The sequence below is a fragment of the Narcine bancroftii genome, chromosome 4 (assembly GCF_036971445.1).
Source record: "Narcine bancroftii isolate sNarBan1 chromosome 4, sNarBan1.hap1, whole genome shotgun sequence".
Taxonomy (NCBI): Eukaryota; Metazoa; Chordata; class Chondrichthyes; order Torpediniformes; family Narcinidae; genus Narcine; species Narcine bancroftii.
In genome coordinates, this window is record NC_091472.1 from 129,217,607 (window position 1) to 129,229,740 (window position 12,134).

The 12,134-nt window shown below is 42.5% G+C and overlaps 1 protein-coding gene across 1 annotated transcript in view; it reads left to right on the top strand.

Moving 5' to 3' along the window:
* The window catches only part of LOC138762391 (uncharacterized), a 307,807-nt gene that overhangs the window by 92,508 nt on the left and 203,165 nt on the right, over positions 1 to 12,134 (top strand). The window contains exons 18-19 of the mRNA XM_069936157.1: positions 3,036 to 3,104; positions 5,560 to 5,619. Of these exons, the coding sequence (XP_069792258.1) occupies positions 3,036 to 3,104; positions 5,560 to 5,619 (129 nt within the window). The remainder of the gene's footprint in view (positions 1 to 3,035; positions 3,105 to 5,559; positions 5,620 to 12,134) is intronic.

Genomic DNA, 12,134 nt, shown 5'->3' on the forward strand with positions numbered 1-12,134 from the left:
GGCCATCAGTGGTGCATCTAGGTAAAATAGCGCCAAAGGCAAGCACTGAAATTGAGCTCCCCCATCCCCCATTTTTAAAAAAAACTTCACATTAAGTTGTCAGTTGGGCAGTCTTCATGCATAATTGGGCTAGTTTTGAAGATCAGTACGTGTGATTTTGGCATTTTCTCAGAGGTCATGAATTCCCATTCCCTAAATCAGCACTGTTCTTCATAGCTGAGTTAGAAGTGGGACAGGTGAAAAGTTTTTAAAGGGGTGAAGTAGTCTCTCTCACACTCTCCCTCCCTCCCACCTCTGTTTAAAGCTTCTGCGCCTGCTATGCAATTAGACTCATTTTGAGAAACCAACTTGTTGAATATACATTATATGGACATGCAGCCATTCCAGAGTCAGACCGGGCACAGGAGCGTGCTGTATGGAGAACTGCAACGTACTGCTGTTTACTGCTGTTGCATCGGCAGTGAGTGAATGCTGCTCCTCCCACACCCAAGGCCTGACTGACTGTTAAGCCGAGAAGGACAGCCTGTGTCTGAACTTCTTTTCTCATCCCAGAATAACTCTGCCCGGCTTCAGTGGGAAACCACATGCACGTTGGGGGGTTGTGGTGAACTCTTGAATTCTCACTGCTGAAATTCCTTGATGACTTCAATTGAAACAATGATTCTCCCTTTGTTTTGCAAGAGTCTGCTGGAGGCCACGGATAATGCAAGGGCACTCCTGGTGAAGATAAACATTGGACAAGTCAGACGCAATTTTTTTTCCCGGTCCATGCACATGTCACTCCCCTTGCACTTTGTGGGATTCAAACATAAATGTTGCTGCCACTTCAGGGCAAAATAAAGTTTTACCTGTGATTGTTCAGAGGTTCTGGTTCTCCTAATGGAAGCGCCGATCCTGGGTGAAGTGCTGCTGGAGCTCATTGGTATGCTGCTCTGGCACCTCACCAGGCCGTTCCTGGTCAGCATCTCATCGGGCTGCTTTGGGGCCACTCCAACACCTCTCTGAATGCAGGATCAATGGGCAAAATGGCCATCTTTCTTACCCTTAATCCCTCAGACAGCTGGAACTGCTTTGCGTTTCCATTGCACTGGCAGAACGGTTCCAGCTGTGTGGTTATGATGGGTAAGGAAGATGGTCATTGCCCATTGAGCTAGGTGCTGGAGTGGCCCGATGAGATGCAGGCCCAGTGAGGTGCCGGAAAGGCGCTCCGGGACGCTCAAGTGAGCCCTGGTAGCACTACACTCCTGGGTTGGAGATACATTGTTGGGCTAGAGGCTCAGATATCAGGCAGGTGAGGTGAGGATTGTGGGCCACCCACCCCCCCCCCCCACAAGTGGTGCCTAGCTGCCATACCATAGAAATGCCTATGCTGGCATCCATAATTGCCTTTAAGAAGCCAGTGATGAGCATTCTTAAAGTGTTGAACTTTTTTTCGGTGAAGATCCTCCAATGCAGCTTTTAAAAAGGGGCCATTGAAGATGAAAAACCAGTTAATGAATGTATACATGTATATAGTTGATGGGGTGCCAGACCAATTTGTTTTTTGGCTTTAATGATGTGGAGCTTTGAGTTGTTAGATCTGGAGCCCCTCAGGCATGTCAAAAATATGATGTTTATAAATAGTGTATCACTTGTAATGGTCTTTGCAGACGATGCCGCTTTAGTTGCCCATTTAGAGCCAGCTCTCCAGTGCATGATGTCCTGTTTTGCGGAAACTGCCATAATGTTTGGCCTGGAAGTCAGCCTGAAGAAAACTGAGGTCCTCCATCAGCCAGCTCCCCACCATGACTACCAGCACCCCCACATCTCCATCGGGCACACAGAACTCAAAACGGTCAACCAGTTTACCTACCTCGGCTGCACCATTTCATCTGATGCAAGGATCGACAAAGAGGTAGACAACAGACTCGCCAAGGCAAATAGCGCCTTTGGAAGACTACACAAAAGAGTCTGGAAAAACTATCACCTGAAGAAACACACAAAGATCAGCGTGTACAGAGCTGTTGTCATACCCACGCTCCTGTTCGGCTCTGAATCATGGGTCCTCTACCGGTATCACCTACGGCTCCTAGAACGCTTTCATCAGCGCTGTCTCCGCTCCATCCTCAACATTCATCGGAATGACTTCATCACCAACATTGAAGTACTCGAGCTGGCAGAGTCCGCAAGCATCGAATCCATGCTGCTGAAGACCCAACTGCGCTGGGTGGGTCACGTCTCCAGAATGGAGGACCGTCGCCTTCCCAAGATTATGTTATATGGTGAGCTCTCCACTGGCCACCAAGACAGAGGTGCACCAAAGAAGAGGTACAAAGATTGCTTAAAGAAATCTCTTGGTGCTTGCCACATTGACCAGCGCCAGTGGGCTGATATCGCCTCCAACCGTGCATCTTGGCGCCTCACAGTTCGGCGGGCTGCAACCTCCTTTGAAGAAGACCGCAGAGCCCACCTCACTGACAAAAGACAAAGGAGGAAAAACCCAACACCCAACCCCAACCCACCAATTTTCCCTTGCAACCGCTGCAACCGTGCCTGCCTATCCCGCATCGGACTTGTCAGTCACCAACAAATCTGCAGCAGATGTGGACATACCACTCCATAAATCTTTGTCCGCGAAGCCAAGCCAAAGAAAGAAAAGAAAAAAAGACTTGTAACCATAATGTTAATGTAAATGGTCCATTTGAATTTCTAGTCAACACTTAGCCCCCTGACCCCACCCTCATTACCGTCCACAATTTTGATGTTGGAGAACAAGAATGTTTACCATTGAATATTTAGGGTAGGTATTTAAACTTGTGGGAGATTGATCAAAGACTCTTTTTTGGAATGAATGTTGCTTGCATTTTAAGCCCAAACCTGAATCTTGTTGCATGCAAGCATGATTGCTTCCTTAGCTGAAGAATTGCATCCTGGCAATGGTCTGGATTATCTTGCACAAATTTGCTTGAATTTATTTTTCACTGTCATTTCATGGATTTTGATTTTGGCAAGATTACAACTCATCATCGTGATATTAATTTTAAAATATATTTTAGATGAAATGGAAACTTTGGAAAAGAAAGATGCTGATGCACTTCCTGACTCTTCCCTCCAGTTATCTGAAGGTAAGATTTTAAAATTACATTAATTATTATTTTCAAACCTTACAATATTTTGTCAATACATAGTTTTTTTAAATTAATGTATTTTCATATTTTCATTTGATTCATGTGATTATCAGTTAAATTATTGCTGAAGCCCTCATCATTTGCTTTTCACTTCCATCTTCCAGTAATTCTTTGCATCTATCACCACCCAGAAATCTTTATTGCTTTTTGATTCGATGATTCATTCCTCCATTGACTACTTTAGGTGATTGGTAATTCTATTTCATTTGAACTTTGCATATGATAATGAATTTATTGTCACGTACATTGTATAATCAACTGAAATTTTAACTCATTGCAGCTAAACAGGTTTGTTATAAAAATCACCTACAATAGTATATAATATTCATTCAAGTGAAAAGAGATAATAAATATAAATGATAAACATTTTCAGTAACATTCAGATTCAGTTGTAGTTCATCTTAGTCACTAATTATGCTCACATCAAACATGATAATACTAAAATTATAAATAATTTAACAGTGATTTTAATGCATTCCTTAATTTCATTTGTTTTCTGCTTGGATATTGCTTTGATAGTTCCTCCTGTGTTGTCCTTGTTTAGACCCCTAAATTGTGTAAACAGAACATTTTTTGTATAAATCTCCAAAATTCTAAAGCAGTGAACATCAAACAGTAATAGACTGAACATTTTTTTGAATGATGCTGATAAAAAGAATAAGTATTGATCAACATAAGATCAAGATTCAAGATGTTATCATAGTAATAAAAAGTATAATATTACATGAAATTTCTTTTTGCATGATGCATGGCAATCAGATTCCCCACGGGCAGGAAATGCCTAAGCTCTTCTTACAGTCAGTCTTGCAGTCAGAGAGAGAGAGAGCAAAAGAGATTCCCCAAGAGCCATTAAGTGTCCATAGATACACCTCCAGTGCTTTTGTAGTCCCTGCAGCCACACAGAGTCCAGTCCAAACTATTTGCAACCTGAACTCCAGATCTGAACCTCTGACATGGTCAGGAACCCCTTAGTGCCCCAAAACCTCCTTGCATCCTTGTTCCAATACCTGGCACCCCCTCCAGCCAGTTCAAGCCAGTCTCCATCAAGTCTCCTGACAGCAGTCTCCAACAGCCCACAGCTTCCACAGGTTCCTTGTCTTGAATCGCCAGCAGCCCACTGCATCTACTGGTGCCTCAGTCACAGAGCCCCCTTACTGGTCCGCCATCATGGTCACTGTCCCCGCGAGTCATCTCCTCCACTTGTCTGGTGCACTGCCCCAATTCTCCGCTTCCCCAGACTCTACAGCCTCTCGTGGCTGCTGCCATTTAATTGACACTGAATATTAATATAATAGGCATCTTGGGCAATTCAAAGCCTGTGCGGAGCTGAAGGCAGTCGACTGGGCAGCTGGACCCCACAGGAGCACTGCATCTCTGCTCCATCACTCTCCGCAGGTTCACACTAACGACAGCGCTGCTGCTACAGCGGCTCCGGCAGCGTCACCATCTTCAAATGCAACATATAAGAAGGTAGTCTTAACATTGTAAGCAGTCTCTCAGTCAGGCATAAAGACATCAAACTGGATTGACTGCTGAAATTCACCTTGTTCTGAAATCTTTCTGATATAGAGAAAATGGGAAAAATCACATAGTCAAGAAGGCTGTGGGTGCATGACAGGCCAACTTTCACCATGAGCCAGTACTTTCTTCAATAATTGCAGTGTGCAATTTTAAGCTCCATTTGATGACAATATGGGTGAAATGGGATAAAGAGATCAGAAGCACTAACAGGGAGCATGACAAGACATTCCTAATGGTGCTGGAGGCAGATACTCATACAATTAAGAGCCATTTCATTGAGCACTTAAGGTTCCATGGCATAAAAGGTTATGATTTAGTGCTGGAAAATGTACTGACACACTGAAGTGAGCCTCATGCTCCCGTGCATTCGGGAAAAAATTGATTTTGGATTGTTTATTTCTTCTCAAATAAATGCTATGTCTTCCAATTTTTGTGTTATGTTATTTAATTTGCCTTTCCTCTAGATTTGTATCTTTTGCATCACACCTCTGCTTCCATTTTGTTTTGTCATTTACTTATTCCTGATGGCTGAACAAGCTTCCTTTTTCACAGCCTCACAAATCTAAACCTTGATATTTTTCTTTGTAAAATGATCAGAATTTTCATTATAATCTCTTTCTTACTACTTCTTGTCACTTCATAACATTCATTGAATTAACAATAAGTACAGTATTTTAATCCCTGTTTCAGTGAAGCTTTAATAAATTGTCTGTTTGATGTGATTTGATGGTTAAAAAAGTTGTTAAAATATCCTTTTATTATTTTGCAATAGCTTGTATTTTGTCACAATCTACATAATTTTTAGCAGAAAATAACTACTGTTTTTAGACATCAGATATATTATTTTATGTATACTGTATGTATCTTTTAGAAATGGAACGCTCTGCGACAGATGTACATGTGGCAGCTAAACCATCTGATTCCTCTACAGGTATACTTTCAATATTTTAGGTTGTCGTATTTGTAAGGTTTTTGTGCATTAATTTTTTAAACGTTCTTAAACCAAGCGGCCTATAAATTTGAGCAGCATCATAAATAGGCAGACATGCATCATTAAGGTTCAGGCATGTAGTCACAAATATTTAGAAGTTAAGTAACTGTGTGTCTGAAAAAAAGTCAGGATTGTTAAAGGGGACAAGTGTTCCATCTGCAAGGACGTCAAAAAAATGTACCCAAAGAAGTCAAAAACAAAAGGTAGGTTTCAGGGACTCAAATTCTCAGATGTTGAAAGGACAAGGAGAAGTATTTTCCTGGAGATGAGTAGACTTGTGCGAGATATTTCCAAATGCGTTAGGAAGAGTGCGACACCAGAATCAGAATTTGTCATGAACAAGTCAACAAAATTCATTGTTTTGTGGCAATATCACAGTGCAAACATTCATATAAACCACCTTACAAAAGTAAATTAGAATGGTGGCCAAAAACTCAAAGTAAGACTGGTATGTTGCTATTTCAGGATTCTGATGACAGTAGGGAAGAAGCTATCCTTGTGCCACTGAGTGCTCGTCTTTACGCTTCTGTACTTTTTCCCGATAGTGGTGGAGTGAAGAGGGCATGGCCTAGGTGGTGGGGGTCCTTGAGGATGGTCTGTTTTCTTCAGACACCCTTGTAGAGGTCCTCAATGGAGTGAAATCTGGTGCTTGTGATGTTGCAGACTGAGTTAACACTCCTCTGGAGATTTTTTTGTTTTGAGCTTTGGCACCTCTGCACCAGACAGTAATACAACCAGCCAGAATGCTCTCCACTGTATATCATTAAAGTTTTTGAGAGTCTTCAGTGACATGCTTCATATGGTTCTTCACTTAGATTGATCAGAGAGAAATCATAGCTGTTGCATTAATTAATTTGCATCTCCAGAACTTGCATCACCTATAATCATATTCATCACAATGTTGCTCTTTCCCATTTCCTTCTATTGTTTTACACTCATCTTGTTCTCCCATAATAACGCACTTCTCCATATTCTCACACTTTGCAACTTCTGTACCCACACAATATATCTTCCTCTCAAGCCAGGTCAGGTCAAGTCATCTTTATTTATTGTTTATACCGTAAATACTAATAGCACAGTAAAGATGAGATAGAATTTTTTCAGGATCATGGATCAGATTTACATAAATAGGAATTAACTAATAAGTCATAATACAGGTGTCTAACCTTTTATCCGGAATTCCAAAAACCAGCAACCTCCAAAAACAGGCACTTTTCTCCGTAGATAGCATTACACATAAGTAATGTTAATTTCCTGTAATAAATGCTCCATCATCTCTGTTCCCGCCCTCTGTGGGTGCCCTCTCTTACCTTTGGTGGAAAGGTGGCCCTTAGCTCCTAGCACTCAGTCGGAGAGAGGCAGGCAGCGGCTGGATCAATGCAGGACCAATGGCCGTCTTTCTTACCTGTAATGCAGGTACATGAGGGATTATGGGTAATGAAGACAGCCATTGTTGAGCCGTTGCCACAATCCAGTGCGGCACTTAGTAAACTTCGGGCTCAGCAGCACAACACTCCCTGCTGCCACACTGGCAGTTAGATAGAGGCAGGCGACGGATGATGCTGTGCAGCTGGGGTGTGCCTTAGAGCCAGCCTGATTAGCTGGTGGAACACCTGAAAGCCACCGGCACTCGGCACCACTGCCTTGACAGTCCCCTCCTCCTGCAGCTCTGCACCTCGTGTATGGCTTTTTGGCTGCTGACTCTGAGCAGCGGATGCTGGCCACCTCTGGCCAAGCTCTCGGGCCACCCTGTCGCCTCCACCTGGTCGAGAGCCTCCTGTATGGTTCACATCAAACCTCGCCCCCACACTCGGCCTGGTTAAGGATACAAAACAGTTTGGCACCGGCCCTGTTGGGTGGTGGGGTGGGGGTCAACAGACGGCCGGAAGGGGAAGGGGAAGGGGGGCAATGGATGAACAGAGGGGATAGACAGTAGGGGTGAGGTATGAGGCATTTGCTTAAAGGGACTGAAATCAAAATGATTCCAAAATCCAGAAGATTCTGAACATCAGCAGGTGTCCAGTCCTGACGATTCCAGATAAAAGGTTGAGCACCTGTACAAAAAAAAATCCATGATATACTAGTGCACACATGTTCTAGGAATTGAGGAGCCTGATGGCTTGGGATTAAAAACTGTTGCATAATATGGACATGTTGGTCCGAATACTATGATACCTCCTTTCAGATGGCAAAAGGGAGAAAAATTTACAAGAGGAGTGTGTGAAGTCCTTAACAATGTTATTTGCCTTCTGCATGCATTGTGTGTTGTAGATATCTGTCATAGTAGGAAGAGAGACATCAATGATCTTCTCCATTGACTCCACTATCCTCTGCAGGCTGTGATGCAATTGCTCAGAATGCTCTCAAAACATCCTCTGTAGAATATAATGAGGATGGAGGGTGGGAGATGAGCTTTTCTCAGCCTTCACAGGAAGTAGAGATGCTGCTGGGCTTTCTTGGCTTTAGAGCTGGTGTTGAGGGACCAGGTGAGATTCTCCACCAAGTGCACGCTAAGAAACTTGGTACTCTTGATGACCTCAGTGGTAGAGCTATCAATGATCAGCGGAGAGTAATCCCCCCAGGCCCTCCTGAAGTTGACAACCATCACTTTTGTTTTATTAACATTTCAAATGCAAGTTGTTGGCTCTGCATCAGTCCATTAGCGACTGAACCTCATCTCCATACACTGACTCATCATTCTTGTTGACAAGGCCCACCACAGTTGTGTCGTCAGCAAACTTGATGATGTGGTTCAAGTGTGTTTTGCTGCACAGTCATGAGTCAGCAGAATGAACAGCTCATAGCAGTGAACTAAGTGCTTAGTGTAATGGTCTTAGAAGTGCTATTTCTGATCCAGACTGCCTCAGGTCTCCCTGTCAGGAAGGCAAGAGTCCAATTCCAGAGGGAGGTGTTTAGACCCAAAAGGCTCAACTTCTCTGTCGGGTACTGAGGTATGATTGTGTTGAATGCTGAACTGAAGTCAATAAACAGCATTTGAACATGCGTGTCTTTATTTTCCAGGTGGGTGAGGCCTTGATGGAGGGTGGTGGCAATGGCATCATCTGTAGAGCAGTTGGATCTATAGGCAAACTGCAGGGGGTTTAGTCAGGGGGCAGCAGGAGCCCCATGACTATGACATCCCAGCACACAAACTTGAACACCAGGTATATTCCTCTAATCCAGTGGTTTTCAAACTTTTTCTTTCCACTCACATACCACTTTAAGTAATCCCTATGCCATAGGAGCTCTGTGATTAGTAAAGGATTACTTTAGGTGGTATGTAAGTAGGAAAAAAGGTTGAGAACCACTGCTCTAGGCCCAATTGTTACTGAAATATTTTGCTTGAGAAAAATTATCATTAGCCCATTTCCTTTTGAGTTATGAAACTGTGCACATAACGAGTCAGGTATGATTAAAACAGTGTTTTTCAAACTTCTCCTTTCTACTCACAGATCACCTTAAGTAATCCCTTGCTAATCACGGAGCACCTATGGCATAGGGATTACTTAAGGTGGTCTATGAGTTGAAAGAAAATTTGAAAACCACTCCTCTAATCACTTCAAATCTGCCACAAACAGAATCCATGTTTCACAATGTGTAGTAAGAAGTATTTGTTGTGTGCTCATCTTTTCCTCCCAGAATAATTTGTGCATGGCATCACAGGAAATGAAAAAGTTAGTAAAATAGTAATTCTTGTGAGCTGAAACCTGTCTGAAATTTCTCATCCTTTCTCATGCTTTTCCTCTGTCATATTTGTGGCCCAGCAGCCCAGCTGGTAGAGCTACTTCCTCACGGTCCCAAAGACCAGGTTCAATTCTGACCTCATATGTTGTCTTCATGGAGTTTTCATGTTCTCCCTGTTCTTGGTGCTCGGGTTAAAGAGCTGATTTTTGTGCCATACCTCTGATTCTTTAACTATTTCACACATTCAATTGATAAATTCTAACTGATTTCAACATGCACTAGATTTCAATATTTCGTATTAATTCTACAGCAGAAGACTTGTGTATTGTCTTTAAGGCTGAAGGAGGTTGATGAAGATGGAAAACGTCAAGTTTTTTGAGCTATCTACCATTAAAATGAATGAAAGATTCCAACTCCAGCTGGCGTCAAAGCATCAGAGTATGGAATGAAGAACAAGAGTATCCACTAATATTGTCGGCCTCACTGACATTTTCCAAGGCAACCCATATTACTACCACCAACTCCCTTAGCTACCTCGACTACACCTCTTCACATCCATTCCATTCCTTTCTCTAAATTCCTCCATCTCCATCACATCTGCTGTCAGTACAAGGTCTTCCATGCCAGACCATCTGAGATATCCTTCTTCAAAACACCTGAATACCCCTCTACTGCTTTCAACTTGACCCTCATATATCCTCCATTACCTCCACATCCGCTCTGGACCCTCCACCCCCACGCGCAACAAGGACAGGATTCCCCTTGACCTCACCTGCCACCCCACCAGCATCCAAATCTGACATGTAATCCTCTGTCATTTCTATCACCTACTACATGATCCCACCACCAGTCACATCTTATCCTCTCCTCCCCTATTTGCCTTCCACAGGGATCAATCCCTTCAAGATTCCCTTGTCCAGTTCTCCCTTTCCATCAATTGCCCTCTTAGCACTACCCTTGTGACTGCAGGAGGTGCTACACTTGCACCAACACCACCTCCCTCACCACCATTCAGGGCCCAAACAGTCAGTCCTTCCAAATGAAGCAACATTTGTGAATCATCAAGGGCCATCTCCTGCATCTGGTGCTCTCGCTGTTGTCTCAAGAGATTGGGCACAGATTGGTAGATTGCTTCGCTGAGCACCTTTACTCTGTCTGCTGCAATAGTGGGGATCTTCCACCGGCAACCCATTTCATTTCCCTGCCCCAGGCTGACATGTCTGTCCATAGTCTCATGCACTGCCAGACTGAGATGACTTGTAACTTGGAAGAAGTACAGCTCGTATACCATCTGGGCACCCTCCAACCAGCTGGCTTTAATAGCAACTTCTCCAGTTTCTGTCAGTTTCCACCCCCATCTCTCTCTTTCCCTATCGTCTAAAGTTTCCTTTTTTCTTTCCCTCTGTTTCCTTTCCCTCTGTTTCCTTTCTTCCAGTTATACATTTACTACCCAAACTCTCCCCCAATTAATTCTCAACTTTCCTCTCCTGCCCTATCCGTGTGCAGTTATCACCTATTGCTCTGTGCTCCTCCCCCTGCCCTTTCTTCCATCCTCCCCCAGCTTTTTATTCAGTCACCTACCTATCTGCATTTTGCTCATACCTTGACAAAGGGCTCAGCCTCAAAACATTGGCAATATATCTTTAGCTCCTATGGACATGGAGTGTTTTTCAACAATTGCAATGTCTTCAGACTTTTGTGCTTCACTTACTACCACAATTTTATTTGACTACACTAACATCTTGTTATAAAAAAACCAGTGCAACTTTTTCTGAATTCCTGACACCGATCATGAGCCATATCTGAAGTAGCCAGCTTGTGAAATAGTCAAAATAAATATAATCAGAAATTCAATTTGTCTGCATCAGTTGATACAGCTCAGTGATAGCTTTTAAAGTATCTGACAAATACTACCCATCATAATGGAAGTGGGATTTTCAGGTTTGGTTGGTGCTCACCCATACCTATAATCATTAGTTAAATTATGTACTTTGCCTGTTCTGTTTTTAAAAAAACTTCTGTTTCAACTGGGAGTGTCCATTTGGAAGTTGTTGCTTCCCAGTGAAGTAGTGAGAAATCCTTCATGAAAATAAATATTATTTGGTCTTCTGCCTCATATGTGTTGGCCTTCATTTTCTTCATCACTCTGCTGTTCCTGTTGCTTATTCTTCAATTGATCATTGACACCTAAAGTGATTCCATTAATTACCCAGGCTAAAAAGAATTTAATTGAAGAAGCTATGCCTTGTATGGAAGCTGCAAAATTAAGCTGTAGAATGTAGAAACTAAACCAAAAAAGGAAAAAAGTACACCTAAGCTAACTAGAGGAGTCGATCCCTTTAACTAGTCCTCCTCTAGAAGGCTTGTTAGAACCATATTGCTGAGAGAGGAATCCTTTGGTGGTGAAATTCTGTTTCATAAAATCATTCTGCCACAAACATGGAATTTTTATCATAGCAATGTACAATTTTCTGCAAACGGTAATAATCAACATTTATCAACATTTATTAAAGTAGTCCAAAACTTAATTATGTATTTTAAATCCAAGACTAACTGGATGACAGATAATGTCACAGCTGTCAGTATGCTATGTTGCTGGACACCTCACTCCCTGACTTGCATTGTACTGAGAAATTTACTCTAGGATGTTGTGCCAGTTCAGATCTGCTGTAGGATCTGAGACCTGATTTATTTCAATGTGGATTTTAGGCCTATGCATTAGGAAGAAAGTGAGAAGTTTGGTTATTCTTTAAATACATTTAATGTTTTTG